General features: G+C 37.9%; 3 protein-coding genes across 4 annotated transcripts; all 3 read left to right on the top strand.

Annotated features, from left to right (window-relative positions):
• Window positions 1-6,850: 6,850 nt before the first annotated feature.
• LOC104441564 (putative germin-like protein 2-1) lies at window positions 6,851-7,790 on the top strand. The gene is made up of 2 exons (XM_010054710.2): window positions 6,851-6,959; window positions 7,255-7,790. The coding sequence occupies exons 1-2, from the start codon at window positions 6,851-6,853 to the stop codon at window positions 7,788-7,790; spliced, it is 645 nt and encodes a 214-aa protein (XP_010053012.2).
• A 3,825-nt stretch (window positions 7,791-11,615) lies between these two features.
• Window positions 11,616-13,744, top strand: LOC104443071 (WRKY transcription factor WRKY76). 2 transcript variants are annotated; one of them, XM_039311865.1, is made up of 4 exons: window positions 11,616-11,840; window positions 12,242-12,469; window positions 12,588-12,704; window positions 13,125-13,744. In XM_039311865.1, exons 1-4 carry the CDS (start codon window positions 11,796-11,798, stop codon window positions 13,506-13,508), a joined length of 774 nt encoding a protein of 257 aa, XP_039167799.1. In that variant the 5' UTR covers window positions 11,616-11,795; the 3' UTR covers window positions 13,509-13,744. The 2 variants fall into 2 exon arrangements, with proteins under 2 accessions (XP_039167799.1, XP_010054736.3); XM_010056434.3 differs by having other exon boundaries at window positions 12,215-12,469.
• Window positions 13,745-17,219: 3,475 nt separating this feature from the next.
• On the top strand, window positions 17,220-18,140 carry LOC104441562 (putative germin-like protein 2-1). The gene is made up of 2 exons (XM_039312395.1): window positions 17,220-17,328; window positions 17,605-18,140. The coding sequence occupies exons 1-2, from the start codon at window positions 17,220-17,222 to the stop codon at window positions 18,138-18,140; spliced, it is 645 nt and encodes a 214-aa protein (XP_039168329.1).
• The last annotated feature ends 5,358 nt before the right edge of the window (window positions 18,141-23,498 follow it).

The following is a 23,498-nucleotide window of genomic DNA, read 5'->3' as shown; positions in this document are numbered from 1 at the left end:
GAGAAAGAGAGGATTTGCCCTGTTTGGATTTGTAAATGGAGTAATCCTAGCCTGAGAGAAGCAACATTTTCACCTTGAGAGCATCAAGGTATCGCTTGACAATCCGTTGATCAATGACTCAGCAGAGCTATTGAAGATGTCTATTTTGTCATTGGACTTGTCGTTATCTGTTGTTGCCGTTGAAGCAATTGCAGCATCTTAAACCATCTTCGCTAAAGTTTGGCTCGAGCTCAGCCACTCCATCCCTGCCTCCTCCATCCTGCCGTATCGAGGATGAGTTTTACTGGTTAACATAATTAAGTACACAGTGCAAGAGTGAAACAAAAGACAGGAATTTTTCGGTGAGACCGGAGTCACCGTAGTTAGCAACAAAGTTCTTGTTGGGGGTGACGATGAGGATGACGGCTGTCGACCCGACAATGTCGCACTTCGGCTGGTGGAGCTCGCACCTGCACCTCTCATGCATCGCCACCATGCTCTAATCGCTTGCATTCACATCCTTGTCCATCTTGTGAAAGTTCCTCTCCATTGTCGCCCTCCACTCCGTCGGAGCCAAACTTTCTTCTTGTTAACTATCACCAGCTCCTCCTTTATCAGTTCGTGCATTCTATTTCTACACTTCATGCCTAGGAACTGCCGGTTGTCCAAGCCACAAAGAGAACATAGAGATAAAGAAGAAAAAGAAAGAAGAACAATGTGAAAAGGAGACAAAATGGATCCCGCATTTGAGATTAATTAATGTGGTATAATGTACTAAAAAAGAGGGACCATAAAAGATGATATAGTCAAAACAATATTTTAGGGTGTGTATAAGCTAAAGAGGAAGTGGAGAAAACGTGTCCCTATAATATAGACATATATATACATACATATATATAATCTATGCTTTGACTAAATCGCAATTTGGTTTTTTTTTTTTTTTTAAATATCTTATTACATTCATTAGATAATCATCAACATTTTTGTTATATTATTGTCATCCGTTTAATCTTCTTATAATGAAAATAAAATAAAGCACATTATAAATTAACAATAATTTATTTAAAAAAATATTTGTTTCTCAAACTAAGTTTAATTATTTATTCAGTGTAACTTTTCATTGCACTAAAGCAAATAACTCATGTGGAATTAGTTATGCTTTAATTAGCAACAATATCAGTAACATATATACTTAGAGTTGGCTTGAATGTTGTATTTTTTTTTCTATGCTAACTTTTTCTATGACTAATTTGATTGTAAGCTATTAAAATCATGTGAACCTATTCACGTAAAAAAAATAATCTACAATAAAAATAATTAATGATAATATTATTAAAATAAGTGGTTTCTTTAATTAAGTGATATGGATGAAAAGAAATACGCAGTATGTGAATCCTAAATGTAAAATTCTATATTACTGATATTTGCTCTTTTATAAGAGAGACTTGTTCAAATGACGAAAGAGTTTCAAATTATAGATAGTGTATTGTTATATGTGGTGTAACTTTTTAAATAATAGGATTTCCTTAAATTCACTATTTTTATATTTAGAAAAATATACTATACAATTTAAAATTTATTCAAAGATATATTCATCTGTTTTATTCAAGTTTAAACTCAACCTTTTCAAAAGTATATTATTAACCACAAAAATTAGAGCCCATGAATTCATAATAAATTAAATGAATTTCTTCATTGACTATAATTTATCTATCCATTGAATATAGTTATTTTGGATGAAACAAGTGATCATTTCCACCCCCTTATTAGCTCTTGAGACTATTTGTCACGTTGAATTGACTACATTATCCCTACAGATTCTGCTCTTAATTTAAAATTACCATTTTCTTTTTCTTTTCTTTGGTTTCAATTTTACTAAAAGATAAAATTACCCACATCACTTTTAAGTAACTTTTTTCTTTCACCCTAGCTGCTTCTTCCATGTCCATTACATTCAATATTTCATTTATTTTCTCCATTATTGTTATTTGAACGAGGACTAATCATATACTGGAGTAAAAGAATGTTACTTCTATTTGAAAATTGTTTACCTTATTTCTCTAGATTATCCTCACGATTGTGAGTTTTTCGACTTCGCTATTGTGATTGATGTATGCATTATAAATAATTGACTTGTTTTTCACTGCCTTGTTTTTGTAGTGCAATCACTACAGAAGACAATATTGTTTTTGTCACTTAAATGTATCTATTGATGATGAAAATGAGAATGGAGAATAGCAATTAATCATGTCAATAGGTTCATTTAAAACTTTACTAGGTAATTTTCTCACATGAGAGGATCTTTACAGTAGCATGTATCTTCCTACTTAGAGTTATGTTGTCTCTATAAAAAGGTCAAAGAGAGACAAATATATTCTTCTTGATTACATCAGGGAAGCTAATTAGTGTGATCGGCATAATATTTCTACTCCACCTTAGAGAAGAAAGACCGGATCTATTTTGATTTTGTGTCCTGATGAAGTATGTTACTATAAATAGAGGAACATATAGGGTCACTCAAAATTTTTAATGCATCACATAATAAACAATTAAAAATTTGATTGTTAGATTCACAAAATAAAATGAAAGTTAAGTTGTTAAAATACATGGATTACAATGTAATGAGACATATTGAAGTTATAATTAGATGAAAGTGTACTAAAACTGGTAAATAGTTCTTTTCACTCTCACTTGTGCTTAGGTTTTTCTTTTCTTTTTAATGATAGTTTCCTAGTACCAAAAAAGAAAAGAAAAAAGAGAACCATTTACAACTTATTAACACTATTAGCTTTTATTGGTCAAATAATTAGTTGGCTATCTACCAAATAATATTTTTAAAAAGATGTGCCAATTTTGTTTCAAATGAAGAAAGAAAAGGTAAACAACCAAAAAAGAAAATAAGAAGGCAAGCTATAATCTTAACCTAATTGTTATTTGAGAATATCATGGGGAGTTTTATCCCTAGAAAAATTGAAACAAAAGAAAAATAAGAAAACAAAGTAAGAAATAATCTTAAGTTAAGAGTGAGACTTACAAGAGATAATGCAATGGGTGCAAGCTCTTATTTCCAAATGAAATAATTATTCCTATGATTCTTCTCTTTAGTAATGAAGAGACAGTTCAAGTGGCCTTAATAACGTGATCTTGGATTTGAACAGCAAGAGATTCTTTTTTTAACACAATTGGAGGGCCGGCTTGATTTCAAATCCATTGTGCTATCTTTGTTTTTTCAAATTAACAAATTTAAGTGACTTAGTGGCTTGATCTCGAAACAAATAGCACAATTGGACATATGTTAATTTGTTTGAGCTCATCCGGCCGACCAATATCTTCATTTGAATTCAATTGTCCTGCTCGTGAATACATATCCTAGTTTGATTGACAAACACGCTTGCCAAAAAAAAAGAAAAAAAAAAAAGAAAAGAAAAGGAAAGCTCAACATTGAAGAACTTACACAGAATTTTGTAATTAGCTCAAAATCCAGTTTCTCACCTTTTAACTCAATATAAACAAACTTTACAAAAAAGAAAAAAAAAACTCAATATAAACAAATTTTAAATATCGACCAATGATAGGTTGAGCAGTCGAACTTTTTTATTCTTTTTTCAATTTATTCTTTTTTCAAGTTTAAACTGAATAAGATCTAAAATCTTCATATACTTTCTCTTTATCTATTTCAAAATATTTAAATTCAATGGGAAATGGAATCTGTCATATGATCAAATCACTAAGTGAAAAGTTTATTACTTGAATGCGGATCATTTGTCAAAATTACGCCCTCAATAGGGGAAGCCACGTTGAGCGAGGAAAACCCTTTTGTAAGAACATCTGTAGCTACGGTTTGTTGTTTCTCAGAACTCCAAGATATTAAGTCTGTAAAACGCCTAATTTTTTATCTAAGGTTTGACCAAAGTTGACAAAGAAGACATTTTATTGCTATGAGTTCGATTGGAGGGTACAATTGAGTTGTGCTCATCAAGACCTTTCTAACGATGCCCAATTTGCCTAAATCGGACGGTTGAGTCTTAAGATGTTGGTTACTTTAATCACAGGTGTAAGATACGGGGTAAGAGTTTGAGAAAGAAAGGAGAATTTGGGTAAGATAGAAAAAAGTAAAAAAAGAAGCTCCCCACATCTCTCTTTCGGTTTGCATTCTCTCAAGTTTATTGTTCAGCAAGGAGAATTTAATGAAATCAATAAATAAGTCATTGTAATGCTAAAATTAGTCCTTTGATGAACAAGGATATGTTTTATAACTATTAAAAATATAATAAATTTTATGTTTTTCTTTTGGCCTTTATTATGTCCGATTCAATCCCTCCATATGATGATTTTTCAAATATATTTTCAAAACTATAATTAGTCTTTCTAAAAATATTTACAGCCTTCAAAATCCCTTATTTATATGGTTGAAAGGACGAAAATAGCCGCATCTTAAGCATGCATCATTAAAGAGCATTGCATTCAGTCGATTGCATAGGTACACTTACAAAATTGGGACTCGTGCATTTTTTGCTCACCATTAATCATATTTCCAAACACAAACGCAAACGGCACACGAAGTCATGCTAGGGCATAGAGTGACCATGAAATTTTTCCTGATTATGTCTTTGGAAAAGACAAAATTACATTCGACTTAGGAAATTATTTAATAATTGGCATTAAAATGAGTTAATTGACAAATGTGACGCCGAAAGAGAGTTGTGAGAGGGCTGACCAGTCTCCCCATGCAATTGAACCCTTGTACCTTAGTTCTTTACATTTCATAAATGCCTAACGTCTTCACATGTATTATGAGATTTACACAGGTGTAAGAATCGGGTTAATCAAATGTTGGGCGGAAGAGTTATGCTCAATTTACATTTGGCCATATTTGAAAAATAAACATACAAGAATACATACATATTAATTTTTTTCAAAAATAATAAGGATAATCCCCGTCTTGGCTCTTCGTGACACTCACCTAGGCACTGGCAACGTCACGCATCAAGCTCACGTGATCAAGTGGTAGGCGTGCCCCATTTGGTGCTTCTAGTGCCAACGAGGCGCTGTGTCAACACTAGACTAGACGAGAGAATGGCATTAGCCAGTGCCTCGTTGGCGACAGGCTAGGCCAACGTGCCCCTGCATAGTTTGGGGCCAATGCGGTCCGCGAGTCAGTTGCTTTGTCGAGTCGTGGGCCTATGCAATGCAAGCCCAATGCATCTCAACGCCCCTAAAGCATGGGACGGCGCATTTTCAAATTGGCCCAGCATCTGTGCCGACCGATACAACGGCCCGGTTGCTTGGTTCAATGGTCTAATCGCCCGGTCCAGTTGGCCCAATCGCCCCCGGTTCAACGCCATTAGACTCGGTTCCACAATCCTAAGCCCCTGGTCAGCAATTTCTAAGACTTTCATCGTCATTTCCGTTAGAATTGAGTGATCACCCTCGCCCGATGTCGCCGAGGGTGGCCCTCGTTTGAATTGAGTGATCTCCGTCGGACATTGACGGCGATGGTTGGGGAGGGAAGAGGAAAAAGGAAAAAAAAGAAGAAAAAAAAAGAAAAAGAAAAAAAAAAAAAAAATTTTAAAAATATATAGTTACAATTTTTTTAGACCAAAAGTACCATCCAATGGCTAAAATAATCGCCGACTGGCCAAATGCCCTTATTTGAGGCTCTTATTTAAACCAATATTTAGTTTAAGCTCTTATTTGACAAAATGATGACACTTCATACTCTTATTTGGAATTTTTCCAATTATCTACCAATGCATTGACAAAGATTTAACAAAAGCCAAGTAAATCCACTTTCTATTTCATGCTCCAAGTACTTGAATAAATATAAGACAAGCTTAAACCGTCTATATCAAGATGACAGATCCCATTCTCTATGCCATTAGTAGCATATCTGGCAAACAAGGGATTATTTAAGAGCGGCTCATTGGACAGTAGGAATGGAATAGCTGTTGAGTGGTTAAGACATACTATCTTTCGGGGCCAGAAAAGGCACAAACATTTTGCCCACCGTATAGCCCGTTTGATGTTAGAAAGAGACGGAATTGTTTTTTTTTTTTTGGTGAACAGTAATTGTATTAAGCTAAGCCAAAATGTACAAGCAACGGCATCGGCTTATACTCAATATGAACAAAGCATAATGAGTGGAAGGGTGCCGAAAGAGACGAAATTGTTTGAGCCGACTTTCCTTCTCGAAGGACAGATGGTGCAACGATGTCCCAAAATACGGCAATTATAAGTTGCCCAAGCCTTCCAATCAAGCGTCTCCATTCTCATTCCTATAATGCATTAGCTGCCAAAAAGATATTAAAAAAAGAAGAAGGAAATCAATAAACTATACATTGCGCAAACAAAGAAAGAGAAAATATTCTCAGCACATTAATGTAGCTTGAGGCTCTATGCTTTTTCTTATACGCGTCAATGTAACAAAAGCCGAATGCGAAATTAAAAAGAGAACTTGTTTTTGGCTGCGAGGTGGGTACTTGGTCAAGGGTCAATTTCGCTGATCAATTCTTCTTACGCGTCACATTGCCTTCAAAAACTATCATCACTACTATAGAAGAGAGAAATGCGTCTACTTTGCATTTGGCAACACATTGATTCTCTTCAAGAGGGACGGCCAAGAACCAAGACGAGACTCCTTCTTTAGAAAGTGGCCTCCTCCTTATATTTATATGTACTCCTAAATTTGTCTGAACCCTTTGTTTTCTTCTGCTCTTGCACGCATTATAAATACTCGCATCCTCCTCACAGTATTTCATCCACACCAGCAAACATATGCCATCTTGATTACTCACGGAGAGGAACAAAAAAAGTCCCTGTTCAAAAGTTAAACTCGGTCCCTTCATTTTGGGGAGATTTCTTGCTTTTGGAGATGGTGAAAAGTGTGCTTTTGATTTGTTTCTTGGGTCTAGCATTTGCTTTTGCGGCAGCTGATGATAGCCCTCTCCAGGATTTCTGTGTTGCTCAAGCTGGCAGTTCAGGTAATAAATGCATATGTGTGACTGTGTTAAGAGTTCCGATAGTTCTTCTGTTTTCCCTGGGAGAACTTCAGCTTCTTTGTAGTTAATAGTGTGGGATGAGTTTGTCTATTTCATGTAATCTGAGAACAGCGTTCGTTTGAGGTTAGTTAGGTAAAAACAAAGCAAAGATGATTTTCTGGAGATTCTTAAAACCCATCAGTATTATTTGTTGCCCCCTCATCTTGCAAGCTTCAAGTTGTACTAGTAAAAACTATTTGCTGCTTTTCTAATTAAATTTTTGTTCCTCACAATACAGTGTCCGTGAATGGCCTAGCTTGCAAGGACCCCAAAACAGTTCAGGCAAATGACTTCTCCTTCGGTGGGCTTCATCTTCCAGGCAACACGTCAAACCCTGTCGGCTCCAAGGTCACGCCAGTGACCGTGAACCAGCTCCCAGGGCTCAACACTCTCGGAATTTCCATGGCGCGTATCGACATCGCACCATGGGGAATCAACCCGCCCCACACTCACCCACGAGCCACCGAGATCTTGTTAGTCTTGGAAGGAACCCTCGAAGTAGGGTTCGTCACTTCCAACCCCGACAACCGCCTCATTTCGAAGATCTTGCAAAAGGGTGACGTGTTCGTGTTCCCCCAAGGCCTTATCCATTACCAGAGAAATACCGGTTTTGGGAATGCAGTGGCTATTGCAGCTCTTGGTAGCCAAAGCCCTGGTGTTATTACAATCGCTAATGTTGTGTTTAGGTCGATGCCTCATATTTCTGTAGACATTCTAGCCAAGGCATTCCAAGTTGATAAAACTGTTGTTAGCCAAATTCAATCAAAATTTTAGACAAGAAACTAGTGGGGAGCATGTGAGATAATGTTGTTTGAGAGCAGATTTTATTTATTGATCTGTTTAGGGTGGTGTTTTGCTTCCGTTGTATTAATTATTGTTTACAGTATCGTCATTGGCTGATTTTAATTTACAATTGTGATCCTATTTAATAGTTACTTTTACTCGAGAAATATTGTGTTGATCTGATTTTCAATGTTAACAGTAGAACACTACATTAATTGATTGACATGTGGCAAGGTTAGATCCCACTTATCAAATTACTCCATCTCTTCCTTCTCACCATTACTTTCTCTCAACATAACAGACTCTCTCTCTCTCTTCCTCTCTATACTTCTCTTTCCTTCTTAAGAGACTCACCTCCAAGGTCTTGTCAGCTGACGGTGAAGGCACCCTAGCAGGCAATGATCTGGGTAAGGCCAACCCCATCGACGGCGGGCGAGGCGCTTCTCGCCAGCTGGGCTGGGCTGCCTTCGCCTGCAGCCGTGCACTAACCAATTGTTGACGATCATGAAGGCGTAGTAGTGAAGCTCACTTCCATGGAATTTGAGCTTTGAACTCTTATATTCATATTGATCAAGAGTTACGTTCTTTTGATATATGAATTTTTGTGATGTAACCAGCCTACCATGGACAAGATATGGCTTTTAGAAAGCAATCAAAATGACTATTTGCAAATCGTAAATGACAAAAAAAAAGTCGTAACTTTAACTAGATACACTTGACATACAGCAAATATATAATGTTGACATGTCATACTCCTTTAGTAAACAACAAATGTGATTGACGATCGACTAATATCATTACTTTAATATCCAGAGAACTTTGCTTTTGCTTTATCAATATCTTCAAAATATTACAATCTACCCCAACAACAAAAATTCATCGTTGGCGTCGGCAAGGGTTCTGAAAATGCTAGCAGAGAAGATGTATCACCGCACTTAAAAATGATTGCGACATATACGGTGGTTATGGCCAGAGGTGCTAATAGGGGCTGTAGGCCCTTTTTTTAACTCGTTTTTAAAGGATCTAGTGGTATATGAGTTTTCTGAATTATTTATAACAAGTGTGAGTAGGTTTAGAAAATAATGGTGCGGTTGTTTGAGAGAAAGCTTTATAATAAAAGAAATTGATTTCAGAAATCATTTTTTGAATTTTTTTTTGAATTTTCCTTTATTTAGTGATATGTGATGAAAAATGGTTAGTTCGTGATCCATGAGAAGGAGGAGAAGATCTCCAAGGGCACCATCGAGTTTGACTTCCTTGGTGTGGCGGCGAAGGAGATCGGCTCTAGCTCCAAGCCTTGGCCTTAGTAAGAGGCATCTCAACCTTCGGAGGTGACTTTGATGTCGCTGGTCTTTGCTTTTCGATGGATCGCACCAGATGAGGCGACTCGTTCGCAGCAAAGGCTGGAGGAAACGGCGGAGAGGGATCGGGTGCTACTTTGGAGGATGATTCGGAGACGTGGCATCCATGGCTTCAATGCTTACCCCACTCGACAAGGTGTGCGAGCAAAGAGAGGAGTGAGATCTGTGGCCATCACTTCCCTAATTTCGGAAAGGGTTTTTACTGTATACTAGAAAGTAATTTTGGTTGAGTCGTTTTCGGTGAATCAAATAGATAAAAATCCAAAAAATAATTTTCAAAAACACTTTCACTTAAACAAACATACTCCTAAAGGCCACTTGGTTTATATTTGAAACATATACATTTTCTAACACGTTTTAATAAAAGCGGTGAAACTATTGTTATATCATTCAAGAAAGGAAGAATGCCACCAAATGATTTTGATCGAAAACAAAGGAAGAAGATCAAGGAGAATTACCAAAAAAGTTCTAAACTTTTTGCAATTGTGCCAATTCATTATTTATATTTTTTTAACCGATTGACTCCTAAACCTTTTACAATTGTGTTAGTTCAGTCATTCTGGCAAAAATTGGTCGGCCAACGCTGATGTGGTCATCAGCTGGCGCCGACAACAAATTTTTTAATAATATTTTATTTTTTGAATTATTTTATTAATTTTTAATCTTTTTGCCTTTTTTTTTTTCTTTTTTCCCCTCCCTCCTCCTTCCTTCTTCTTTTGTATCATCGAACAATTACCAAGTTTTCTCCAATTAACTCACTGAATAATATTACGGATAAAAACTCCTTTTGAGTAAGTTACCAATGCTTATTTGGCTTTTATAAATAGCCATCTCTTTTTCTGTCAAAAAACCTTCTTTTATCATTTACTAACTTATTAACCTTTCTTACCAATGGCTTAAATTTACCAACTATTTTATGAAATTATCAACCTTCATTTTTGTGACATGCAAACTTCTCCAATAAAATTACCAACTAGATTTGGGTTACAAACTCTTGTTTGAGTTGCTTACCAATAAATTTGTAAAAGATTAATAAAAAGTTGGCAAATTGAAAAATCAAATAAATTTTGGTATGTAAGTTTATTGAGAGTTTGAGGCCCAATATTTGTGAAATCTAATGGGAGAAAAATTGTTTGAGTCACGCCAATTTTGGGGGTGGTCTTTAAAAATAGTTAGTAAATATAACTGATTGCTAACCAAGGTAAATAAAAACCGGCAACTCAATAGAATAGTTGATAAATTGAAAAATTGAATGTCGGTAAGTAACTCAAATGAAAGTCGATAAATAAAATTAACAGATAATTTAATATATAAAAAAACTAGCAAATTTTTCTGAGTTGGTGTTAGTAATTTCATATCATATTTATTACGCTGGTAAGTTTTGCAAATTAAAGTTGGTAAGGACAAAGTATTAAATATTTACCTAAAAAAGGCCACCTAACATTTCTTTTTTTTTTTTTGTCACATCATCTATCATTTACCAACAGTATTTTGACATTCAACACTTATTGAAATCTGTTGGCACAGCAAAAAGATTCGCATCTTTGATCTCGAACAATAAAATTTGCATCATTATAATATAAAAAGAAAAATAAAATACGGAGTACCTTCAAATTAAGCATGGTAACTAATCTAGCCATCCAACTCCACAGTGGATTAATTTTGATTCTAATTTGATTCAAAGCACAAACCACATAATTTCTTGAATAGATCCAATAATCACTCAATTCACTCTTTAATTGTAGGCCTCAAGCAGAATGCAAGTATCTCATCCTTTTGCAAACTATGGACTTGAGCAGGTCTTTAAAAGGCTCTGACCACCAAAAAAGTCTAAGTAGAGGCCTGGGTTTGGGGTCTCGATAAAAATATACCAACCCCATTGGTTCTCTTGTCCACACCCCCTACGAGGGTAAGGGGACCAGTCTGGATCCCCGTGAAGCCTTCTCGGTTGAAACACGCCGTCGTGGTTCAGGAAAATGAAAGGTCCAATGTAAGTATCTCATCTTTTTGCAAACTATATAATTAAATCGGTTAATCAAAATGATTCTGGATTAGGAAATCTAAGTACCTACCCACTTGCTACTCGAACAGTCCAATCGACTGATAGATACGGTCAAATCTCGATGGCAAACCGCTCAAACACGTCAGACCCAAAGCAGAAGAAAGTGGACTGAAACTCTTCTCGTAAAACATGACGGCGGACCGAGGAAAGCGGGAGGAAATTGGAACGCCAATTACGTGATTGATGTGACGTAATTCATTGTACGTGCGCTCGTCCCGATCCTAGGATATTCTCCAATACTGCAAATAATTTCTTCCAACCCAAAAGCATGGGTTTGATTTTCAACGTCTTGCTCCCCAACAAGGCAAAGACCAGACAAAGCAGCCGCCTCCAAGGGTTATCTCCTTTCTTGTATATGGTCTGATAACTGCTCACTTAGACAAGTCTGAGTCCATCATACGCATTAAAGAAATATCGACTCTCACCCATATCTGAATCTGAATATATCACAGCGAAACCTTATCCATTCTCTCGTAGCTTCATCGTTTTCTTCCGTCAATATATAGGCGCCGTGGTCTCTCTCTTACTCATTGCCGAAAGAGTTGGAAGTGTTTCGTTCTCTTATCTCTGCTTATGTTTTCGTTCATGGATGTTCCTGGTTCTCATGAGAAGGAAACGGTTAGTATGGCTTTGTTTCTGCGGATCTTCATTACACATGCCGGTTGAAGAAATCTTGATCGACAAACGAGATACAACGCCAGGTCCATTACATCTGGATGGTCATCAGATTTGAACAAAATACGCGTTTCTTCATCTTTTTAAAACCCTTCTGCTGAAAACTTTTTCTTCTGCGTAACCAAAGTTGTCAAAAGGTTTAATTCGTCAAATGTTTTTTCTTTCGCAATTTTCGACATTTGATCTTAGAAACAACATGAGTTCAAAGACCAATTGAGTGAATTTTCTGAGGCCATGGAAAGAAATTATATATTATTTGAACCATCTCGTCAAATTTAGAATGCTGCAATTCATGTTGAAATTCTTATCTTAAATAGGAAATGTCTTCAAATACGTTTGGTCAGGAGAAAATATTTCGAGATGAATTAGAACGATTGAGGAAGGAGAATGAAACTCTCAAAGTCATGGTTGAAGTCATTGGGAGCAAAAGCAGCATCCTTGAAACCCATCTCCGGGAAAGCCATTGTCCTCCATATCATCACGACTCCAACAAGAGAGCAAGGATTGAAGAATTCCCTTTCACTAAATCGTCTAAGATCTTTGTCAAAGTGGACGAGGAGGACAAGAGCTTTGTACGTCTCTTGCAGTGAAACCGTTTGGCTATTTCTTTGATTTCACAATTTAGCAAACCTGCGTCAGCGGGTTGCTTAAGTTTGAATAGTGAGGGTCGTTGTTCTTCTTATTGCTTAGGTAGTGAGAGATGGATATCAATGGAAAAAACATGGACAGAAGGTCACGAAGGATAATCCGTCCCCTCGAGCTTATTATCGGTGCTCCGTGGCTCTGGGGTGCCCTGTCAAGAAGAAGGTATAAATCATGTTCGCTCGATCACTTCGTCTCTTCTGTAATACAACGGCGCTTGTGGAGTAGTATCTCGTCATAGATGCAACGCTGGATCTAGGAAATAAAAGTCTCAAAAATGTTAATTAACCAGATCTCTTCCAGTTAAGACACTGCCTTTCTTAGCATGGTACAAAAATAGATAGGACTCACACTCTTTTCTGATGATACCCAATTACTTGTTATTTTTTAGATTAACAAGCGATCAACACAGATTATCAAAGGACTTGACTCCCTCATATTTCATGGGGATGTCATAAAGAAAACTCATTCTCAAACTCATGCATCCCTGAGAAAGTAATTTCTGCACATTGGATTCCTACCAGAACAAGGATATTATTTGCGCTGACCATAATTTCGGGCGATTCTCAATGGATATTATTATAGGTCCAAAGGAGCGCAGAAGACAGGACTCTTCTTGTTGCGACCTATGAAGGACTACACAACCACGGGACCGTCGATGTCCCCAACAGCGATCACCTTCCTTTACGCTCAGACCATTCACCAAGAGGTCAGCCAGTGAATCGCGATCTTACACTAATGCCAACGATGTCGCCAAGCTCCATACAACTGCCTATCACTCTCGATCTCAGTCTCTCCAGAAGCAGTTTACCTCCGGACCCCAAGCCCTCTTATCTAAGCAAGAATCTCAGCTTTGGCAATAGAAGCAGCGATTGCGCCAAGATCGAAGAATATGCAGCTTCTTTAGTTAGAGACCCCAAGTTCACTGAAGCTTTAGCTCTTACAGTTGCCCGTACGCTAAACAACTGAGTTGGATGATGTGGTGATTCCAACAAATTCATTAGAAGCATCATTTTCTTCTTGTTGGTAGAACTTACTAGATAAAGTCCGAGTACATTCCGTTGTCAAGTAGCTTTGATTTCTATTTAAGTTATGATGGATCAAATAGTTCAGGCATCGCTGTTCTGCAGGTACTTCTTATGGTATGTACTGTTCTTCTGGATCTAGCTTCCAGATGATACAATAGATTCTACGTTTCCTTTTGCATAGCTTCCAGATTTCTTCTTAATTTATTAATTTTATTTGCTGATCTGTCTCAAACTATAGAGACGTATCGGACAAGATCTTCTTGTTTTTTTTTTTTAAATAATTTTATTTTCCAAAATTTGAAGTAAATGCCAAATTCATTTGCAAACTGAAAGTTCAATTAGATCATCGTGAAATAAAGCGTTTATTTTTTTTTTTCTATTTTGGTTAAATCATTAAAAAAGAAAATTTGGCATTTATCGCGGGTAAAAATTGTCACCATGTACATAAAGTCATTTCAATCCGCCATATAAATTTTTATTTTCAAAATATAAAGCAAGTGCCAATTCTAAAATATATGTCAATTTAAACTTGACCTTTTGAAAGCGAATGGGTTTGCAAAAGTGAAGGCTTTCTTTGTCACCTACACAAGATCCACCATCCTTTGCCTCACCACCATCTTCATGCCCCAATCCAAAATTGAAGGTGAGCATGGTCGGGCTAGGCCGGTTAACCCTTAACCTAGGATCAACTCGCACGGTATTGGTTCTCAATTTTTAGGACCAAGGATTGGACCGACTCGGTGGTCGGTCCGATTCAAAGTCAATTCGAGACCAACCGATAATTTTTATTTCATTTTTTGTGCTCATTGAAAAAGTGATTAAGGACCGAACTGATCCAATGGGTTCAGTCCGGTTTCAGGGTCAATCCGGAACCCACCAATAATTTTTTTATTTCATTTTTTGTACTACTTGAAATGGCAATTGAGGACCAGACCGACCCAATAAGTTCGATGACAAGTGTGGTCACTAAGAAAGGCAAGTGGTGAGGGTCAAGTGGGGTGAGCATTGAGTATCGAGTGGGGAGCAATAAGCCAAGCGAGCATCGAGCGACAAGTGGCACAAGTGACTCAAAGCGAGAAGGCAAGTGTCGAGTGGCAAGCGAAGAAGTTGTTTATTTCAATTTTGCCAAATTGAAAACTAAGAGGACATATAATACAGAAGAGAATAAGTACTACAAGAAGATGCCATAAAGAGTCGTTTATGCCATTTTGGACGCTGTGAGGACTTCTCATAAAAACATTTTCCTCCTTCGTAAATTATGACTATTGACGCCGTAAAAGACATTAAAAATTCAAGGGCCTGTTTGTTTATTTTTATTTTTGTTTTCCAGAACATAAATTTCTATTCTTTTGTTCTGGGAACAAAAAAAAAGAACAAAAACACATTTGTTTATACTTTTGTTATCGGAAACAAATTTGGAATTGAAATAAGAAATAAAAAAAATAAAATAACTTGTTTCTTGTTCTTGGAAACAATTCGGAGAAACACTTTTTTTTTTCTCTTTTTATTCTTCTTTTTATTTCCTTCTTCTTCCTTCCTTCTTCTTCCTTTTGGTCGGTGATTTTGCCGGAGGGTCGCTAGCCCCTGGCGACGTCAACCTCGCATCACGGGTGAGGCCAAGCCTCGTCGGTGGCCTCAGTGGCCAAGCGAGGTCACCGGCGAGGCTCATCCTCACCTAGATCTAGTGAGGTCAAGCTCGCCTAGCCACCGTGAGGCTCGGTCTCGCCGGGCCATCGGGTGCGTCGACCTAGCGGTGGCTCGGCGAGGTCGAGCCTCACCGGGGCTAGTAAAGCCACCAACCCTCATCGGCCAAAAGGAAGAAAAGAAGAAAAAAATGAAAAATAAAAAGAAAGAAGAAAAAAAGAAAAAAATATTAAAAAAATATTTAAAAATTAAACAAGTTTACCAAACGTATTTCTATTCTGGAATATAAATTTTTTACAGTTACTAAGTGCATTCTTATATTCATAAATTGTTCCCTAGAATAGAAACAAAAAAAAAAAACTATTTTTGTTCAAAAATTGTTTCTCGGAACAGAAACATTATCAAATGCGCCCTAAGTTATTAAAGAACATGTAAAGATACTTGAACTTTTCATTAAAGAGCTGTTTAATGTTGTTGACATTGTTTATTTTAATGTTTTCTTTATATAAAAAATTATAAATAATATATATATATATAGTCAGGGTTGGTCCGGGTTGGATCGACCATAAACTCCCAGGACCGAAAACCAACTCGCATAGTGCTAGTCTAGGAATTCTAGGACCAAAGACCGACCCAGTTTTCCTATGAACTGGGCTAGGACCGGTAGGGTTGGGCCGATTTTGGGTTGGTTTAGGGTTGACCTTGGACCGATGCTCACCCATATCCAAAACCCGTTTCTTGAATTGGTCCACACAAGTGTGCTTGTTTGTCTATGCAACACTCACCCAAGTCTCCATTTTACTCATGTGCCACGCAAAATCCATGCCAACGACCCTATTCAATCAGAGCTTCCTCACTGATTCAAGGAGTCAATATATGGAGCCACCCATTCTTTAGAGGCAAAAAATTTAAGGATAAAAACTGTTAAAAATTGAAGCCCAAGTTGGGTTAGGTATATGTGATCTAAATTGGGTCGGGTATGAGTTACTTAAATTGTGTTGCATAAAAATGGATCAATATAGTTTAAATAAGTCAATTAGGTCAAACCAAATTTCTATTTATTCCAAGTCCAACTTGACCCGTCCCCACTCATTTGATAGCTAGGTACGATGATGTTTATAAATTGTTGAAAAATGGCCTAAAATTCATGCCTAAAGAAACTATGTGATAGTATTTTGAACTTAAATATCACATAAGTATGTTTCATAATTATTCAATCGATGAAAACCAAAGCACATTGCTAGAGTTGTATTCACGCAAAAATCAATAGGTAAGATTAGTACAATAACATAAATTTTAAACGCAAACGAAAGCATCTCGTTCTTAATGTATATATATGAGGTGCAACAATAAGCCAAAATACGGCTATTATGAATAGATCAATCATTCCATTAAAGCCTCCCCATTCTCATACCCATAATGCATTATCTACCAAGAAAATATTTAAAAAAAAAAAAAAGAATTTTATCAAGCGTCATTTTCCTATATCAGCACAAAGTAAGAAACAAAATTCTTGCAGCACGTCAATCGAGCTTGCGTTTTCTTATATGTGTTAATGGAACAAAAGCCGAATGGCAAATTAGAAAAGAGAACCTATTTTTGGCTACGTGCCGTGTACTTGGTCAAGGGACAACTTCGTTGATAAATTCTTCCTACGCGTGAAATCGCCTTCTCTCTCAATAAATCCACACACTATAATCTCTATTATGCAAGAGAGAATTGCCTTCATTTTGCATTTGGCAACACAGGGACTCTCATAGAAAGGGATGGCCAAAAACCAAGAGGAGACTCTTTCTTTGGAAAGCAACCTCCTCTTTACATTTATCTGAACCTTTGTTTTCTTCTGCTCTTGCACGCATATAAATACTGGCGACCTCCTCGTAGCATTTCATCCCCAACAACAAACAAAAGCCATCTTGGTTACTCACGGAGAGAGAGAGAGAGAGAAACGTCACCATTAAAAGTTAAACTCGATCTCTTCATTTTGCGGAGGTTTTTGCTTTTGGAGATGGCGAAAAGTGTGCTTTTGATTTGTTTCTTGGGTCTGGTGTTTGCTTTTGCAGCTGCTGATAATAGCCCTTTCCAGGATTTCTGTGTCGCTGAAGCTGGCAGTTCAGGTAATCAATGCATGCTCGTGACTGAGTGAAGAGTTTTGATGGTGCTACTTTTTTCCCTAGTAGAACTTTGGGTTCTGCGTAGTTATTTCGTAGAATGAATCCGTCATGTAATCTGAGAGCGGCTTTCATTTGACTAGATAAAGCCCTGATAGCATGCTTTGATGTAATTCATAGGACAAGACGTTTCCTGGCAAAATAATGTGCAAACTACTGCTAGAGAAGGCTTATAGTCCATCTGGTGCTTCACTGATTCATTTTTTGTTGCTCACAATACAGTTCTCGTGAATGGCCAAGCATGCAAGGACCCCGCAACAGTTCAGGCAAATAACTTCTCCTTCAGTGGGCTCCATCTTCCAGGCAACACATCAAACCCTGTTGGCTCCAAGGTCACCCCGGTGACCGTGGCCCAGTTCCCAGGGCTCAACACTCTCGGAATCTCCATGGCGCGCATCGACATCGCACCATGGGGAATCAACCCACCCCACACTCACCCACGAGCCAGCGAGATTTTGCTAGTCTTGGAAGGAACCCTCGAAGTAGGGTTCATCACTTCCAACCCCGACAACCGCCTCATTTCCAAGATCTTGCAAAAGGGTGATGTGTTTGTCTTCCCTCAAGGCCTTATCCATTACCAGAGAAATACTGGTTTTGGGAATGCAGTTGCCATTGCAGCTCTTGGTAGCGAAAACCCTGGTGTCATTACAATCGCTAATGTCGTGTTTGGGTCGATGCCTGATATTTCTGTAGACATTCTTGCCAAGGCATTCAAAGTTGATAAAACTGTTGTTGGCCAAATTCAGTCAAAATTTTAGAGAAGAACTAGTGGGGAGCTTGTGAGATAATGTTGTTTGAGAGCAAAGTCCGTCAATTCGTTTGTTTAAACTCGTGTTTGGCCATGTATCTTTGAAAATTCAACTTTCTGTTCTAGTGATTGTATTTTCCAGTATTGTCCTCGAATGGTTTATTATATATGACCCAAATTAAAAAAATCTCTCTCTCTCTCTCTCTCTCTCTCTCTCTCTCTCTTTCCGCCATTGGTTATATTACATCTACGTGGCTTCCGCATCATCAATTAGAGGCAATTTAGCTAGATAAAGATGAAAATGTGCCATATCTATTACCTTTTCATTGTGGAACGTTTTGTTCCATTGTTGAAAATACATGAGGTTATTGAATATCATAATCGCACAGCTCTAATAACACTCTCATAAGAGAAGCTCTTTAAGAAATGAGATGAATATACTACTTGCTGAAAAAAAAAATATTTTCACTCTCTATTTTGAAACGATTACAAGATTTGTTTATCTTGACATTCCTTAGATATATAAAAAGACATGTATAAATAAATAGTAATAAAGACAATATGTCTAATTAAATAGTAATAAAGACACTTTAATATGTGTGCCGAAATGGCTTCCGTTGGAAACTGAATAGTCTTTCGACCAAAACACAAAGAGTGATAGGCGGTGAATATATTCAATACTCCCCCTCACCAACTACTCTCTCTAAGGATAGTCCTCGTGACCATACCAAGCTGAGCTCAAAACTCTTCAAACTTTGCAGCTCCAAGAACTTTGGTGAAAATATCAGCAACTTGATCACCTATCTTGATGTACTTCATCATGATCTTGCCCCCCAACACTTTCTCTCGCAGAAAGTGATAGTGGACTTCCACATGCTTAGTCCTAGCATGGAAATTTGAATTCTTTGCCAAGCTTATAGTGGATACATTATCACAATACAATATTGTTGAATAACCTATTGATTGATGAAGATCATCCAATAACTACACTAGCCATGTGCTTTCCTGAGCTGCCATTGCTGCTGCTCTATATTCAGCTTTTGTTGTAGACAACGACACAGTCAGTTGTCTTTTACTGCACCAGGATACTACTACTGATCCAAGATTAAACAAGTATCCAATAGTTAATTGTCGTGTGTGTTGATCTCCAGCATAGTCGGCATCACAATGACCGACCAACTCACTCAATGATCCCTTTTTATACAAGAGCCGAAAATCAAAAGTCTTCTTTACATATCTCAAGATACAATTGGCTGCATCCAAGTGAGGCTTCCTTGGCTTCTCCATGAATCGGCTCACTACTCCCAATGCAAAAGAGATGTTAGGCTGAGTTATGGTAAGGTAAATTAGACCACCTACCAGTTGCCTATACATAGTCGAATCTTCTAGCTCTTGACCTTCTTCAGCACATAGCTTTGTGTTCCCATCCAACGGAGTAGTTATAGGTTTGCAATCAAGCATTCCAAATTTTTTCGAGAAATCTCGTGCATACTTTTGTTGACATAGGAATAATCCTTCCTTTGTCCTATCAATCTCGAGCCCTAGAAAGTGTTTTAGTTCTCCAAGCTCCTTCATCTGGAACCACACAGAGAGGTTGGCTTTAATTCGACATATTTCATCTTCATCATCTCTAGTAATGATAAGATCATTCACATAAACCAACACAGCTGCAACCTTTCCATATTCTGCCTTCACAAACAGGCTTGAGTATGCTGGAGCTACATTATAATCGTTCTTCAACAAGAATTCTGCAATTTTTCCATACCACGTTCTCGATGCTTACTTCAAGCCATACAATGCTTTCTTTAACTTGCAGACATATTTTGGATGAATTTTGCTCTTGAAGCCATCCGGTTGCTCCCTATGCATATCTCTTGCTCGAGTTCTTCATGCAAGAAAGCATTCTTCACATCCATTTGCCACACATTCCACGACTTGTTTGTTGCAATTGCTAATAGAACTCAAACAATGGTAACCTTTGCCACCGAGCTAAAGGTCTCTTCATAATCAACCCCATATTTTTGCGAAAATCCTCAAACCACTAGACGTGCTTTATACCTCTCAATTGACTCGTCCGGTTGAGTTTTAAGTTTATAAACCCATTTGCAAGAAATAGGATGTACCTCTTCAGGTTTCGGTACCAAGTCCCGTGTCTCATTGTTCTTTAGTGCGATGATTTCTTCTTCCATGGCCTTCCTCCATTCTGTACTCTTCGAGGCTTCTTCATATGTCGAAGGCTCAACCATGCCAACATCTTCAGTCAATACTACATTGGCATACTTGGGGTTTGACTTCCTTTGCCTCATCGATTTCCGAAGTTGAGGCTCCTCCTCTTCAAGTTCTTCAACCTGACTTGGTTGAAGTTCTTCTATTGACCTTGAATGCTCACTAGATGAACTTGTCGATCCTGGTGATTGTGCTTCGACATTTTTTTCGGCATCTTTTTCAACAAGCTGATTCTCATTGAATTCTTTCGGCCTTTCTTCAACCTCTTCGTCGAAATGCTGTGAATTTGACAATTCGACTGCTTGAGCTGACCACCAAGACGACACTTCATCGAATACCACATTCCTTGAAGTATAGCACCTCCCTATTGTAGGGTCGTAGCACTTCCACCCCTTTCGTTGATCATCATATCCCACGAATTTGCAGCGGACTGCCTTCTTGTCGAATTAGCTGCAAAGATGATCAGGCACAAATGCATAACATACACATCCGAAAACTCTAAAGTGACTTACCACAGGCTTGCGATTCCATAGCTTCTCGTATGGTGACATAAAACCAAGCCTTGCTTGTGGTAGCCTGTCGGCCTAAAACCTCGGTGGAACATTCTTTGCGTGCAACATGCTTCTGCATGTCTCAACTAGATGTCAATTCTTTCTTTTGGCAACACCATTATGCTGTGGTGTATACGGACAAGTATATTGTTGACGTATCTTGTACTCTTGCAAATACTTCGTAAACTTGTAAGAAGTGTACTTTCTCTCATTATCGGTGCGTAGGGAATGAATTTTTCCACCTACTTCACTTTCAACATTCTCCTTAAATTTAATAAACGTCTTAGATTTTTCCTTCATGAAATCAACCCAGACGTACTTGGAGAAGTCATCAATTAAAGTGATCATATACTCGAATCCACTAATAGATTGTTGCTTCACTGGACCAAACACATCCGAGTGAACGAGCTCGAGAGGCATCCGAGCTTTGAATGACGATTCTTCATACGGAAGTTGATGTGCCTTCTCGTATTGGCACTCGGCACAAACCACATTTTCTTGCACTTCCAACTGGGGAAGACCCTCAGCATGTTCTTTTGCATCATTACCTTCAACTTGTGATAAGTTACATGCCTAAGCCGTGCATGCCATAAATAGGTGTATCATTCCTTAGGGTTTTGTTTGCGTATGCCGTTTGAGTAGACATCACGTAAATAGACTCCAACCGACATCCCTCCATGATTGGTCGACTAGTGGACTTCAAACTTGGATACATCTTAACATCTCGTGGACCGAACACCACATAATTACCCGAGTCAGTGAGCTGGGACACAAACAATAAATTCTTCTTCATTCTTGGCACGTGATACACACTTTTCAATTCAACTTGTTGTAAATTGAATCGGGAGTTGTCGTCTCGCCGATATGAGTAATTGACAACCTCGAGCCATCTATAGTAATAACAACACGTCCTCCGGTATAATTACGCATGTTCGACAGTTTGCCTTGATCTCTAGTCATATGACTCGAACACCTTGAATCAACAATCTAGTCATAATCATAATTAGTCGACTTTTCACTTACAGAGATTATTGTCATCGCATCATTTAACTTGACTACGGAAGAGGCAGCGAACTCGTTTGACACCACTATTGCAACAGGCGTTTGAAAATCCCATTCCTTATCTTCATCGAAATAATTCCTCTCTGATGATGCTGTGACATTTCCTTCAACTTTCTTCGGTTGACAATCTCTGGCAAAGTGGCCCTCCTTGCCGTAGACTAACATCATCCACTACGTCTTTGGCCATCGCATCGCTCGGCTCCCCTTGGTCGAAGGCTCAACTCTCCTAGACGCTTTTGCCATCCTTCATGAGCTGGTTGCTTTTACCATTCGACATGGCTTTTCCTAGACTTGCCATCTTTATTGTCAGTACTAGTTCGCCTCTAGCCCTTGAACCCTCTTTTATCACTAAAGATGGCACTTTTTCTTCCTTAATCGAAACCTTAGACATTTGACTATCTAAAGTCTCTTGGTTAGCTAGAATATTCTCCAGATCAGTCAATGTCGGTTGAGTTGCCCATCCACGAGTAGCCGTAATAATACCGTTATATTCCGGCTTTAACCTGTGAATAATAATTCTTCTCATTTTTGTTTCTGAGATGGCATTAGCGGGATCCAACTTTGATATTTCGTCACAAATAAATTTAACTTTGGAGAAATACTGACTCACCATCATATTTTGTTGTGACATTGACAACAGCTTGTTCTCCAGCCTTTGTAGCTTGGCATCATTCGACCTTGTGAATAACGCTGCCAAGTTATCCCACGCCTCCCTGGGAGTCTGCGTGCTCCTAATGTGCGGTAATAAATCATCTTCGATAGTTACAACAAGAGCGTAAAGAGCCTTACCCGCTTTTATCTTCCATCTCCTTTGTGCATCATCATCTTTGGGTGCTGCGGTGTTGCTGCCACCAACAATATCCCACAAATCCTGACCCAGCAAATAAAACTGCATCTGGACACTCTAATTATTGTAATTGAAGTTGTTGAGCTTCTCAATGCCATTCGTCAAATTTGAAATATCTACCATTTGACTTGAAATAATGCCTAGCACTACTCCAAGAAACCTTGATCCTCGACCAATCAATCACAGTCCCTGATTGTACATCGGCAAAACTTCGACGTATTCCGATCCTCAACCGCCTGTGCACGAATAATGGTCCTTGACCACCGTCTTCACGAACTACGCTCCGGAAGACTTGACTCATAGTCCCTAACAACCATGCTTTCGGTCCTAGATAACCTTGCTCTGATACCAATTATTGAAAATCAGAATTGCACAGCTCTGATAACACTCTCACAACACTCTCACAAGAGAAGCCCTTTAAGGAAGGAGATGAATATACTACTTGTAGAAAAAACAAAAAAACTTTTCACTCTCTATTTTGAAACGATTACAAGACTCGTTTATATATAGGCTTAAAGCATGACTTTTAACATTCCTTAGATATATGAAAAGACATGTCTAAATAAATAGTAATAAGGACCCTTTAATATGTGTGCTGAAACAACTTCCGTTGGAAATTGAACAACCTTTCAACCAAAACACAAAGAGTCACAAGAGATAGGCGGTGATATATTCAATAGAG

Source organism: Eucalyptus grandis, chromosome 5 (genome assembly GCF_016545825.1).
Source record: "Eucalyptus grandis isolate ANBG69807.140 chromosome 5, ASM1654582v1, whole genome shotgun sequence".
NCBI classification, from domain to species: domain Eukaryota; kingdom Viridiplantae; phylum Streptophyta; class Magnoliopsida; order Myrtales; family Myrtaceae; genus Eucalyptus; species Eucalyptus grandis.
This window is presented reverse-complemented; position numbering and strand designations above follow the sequence as displayed.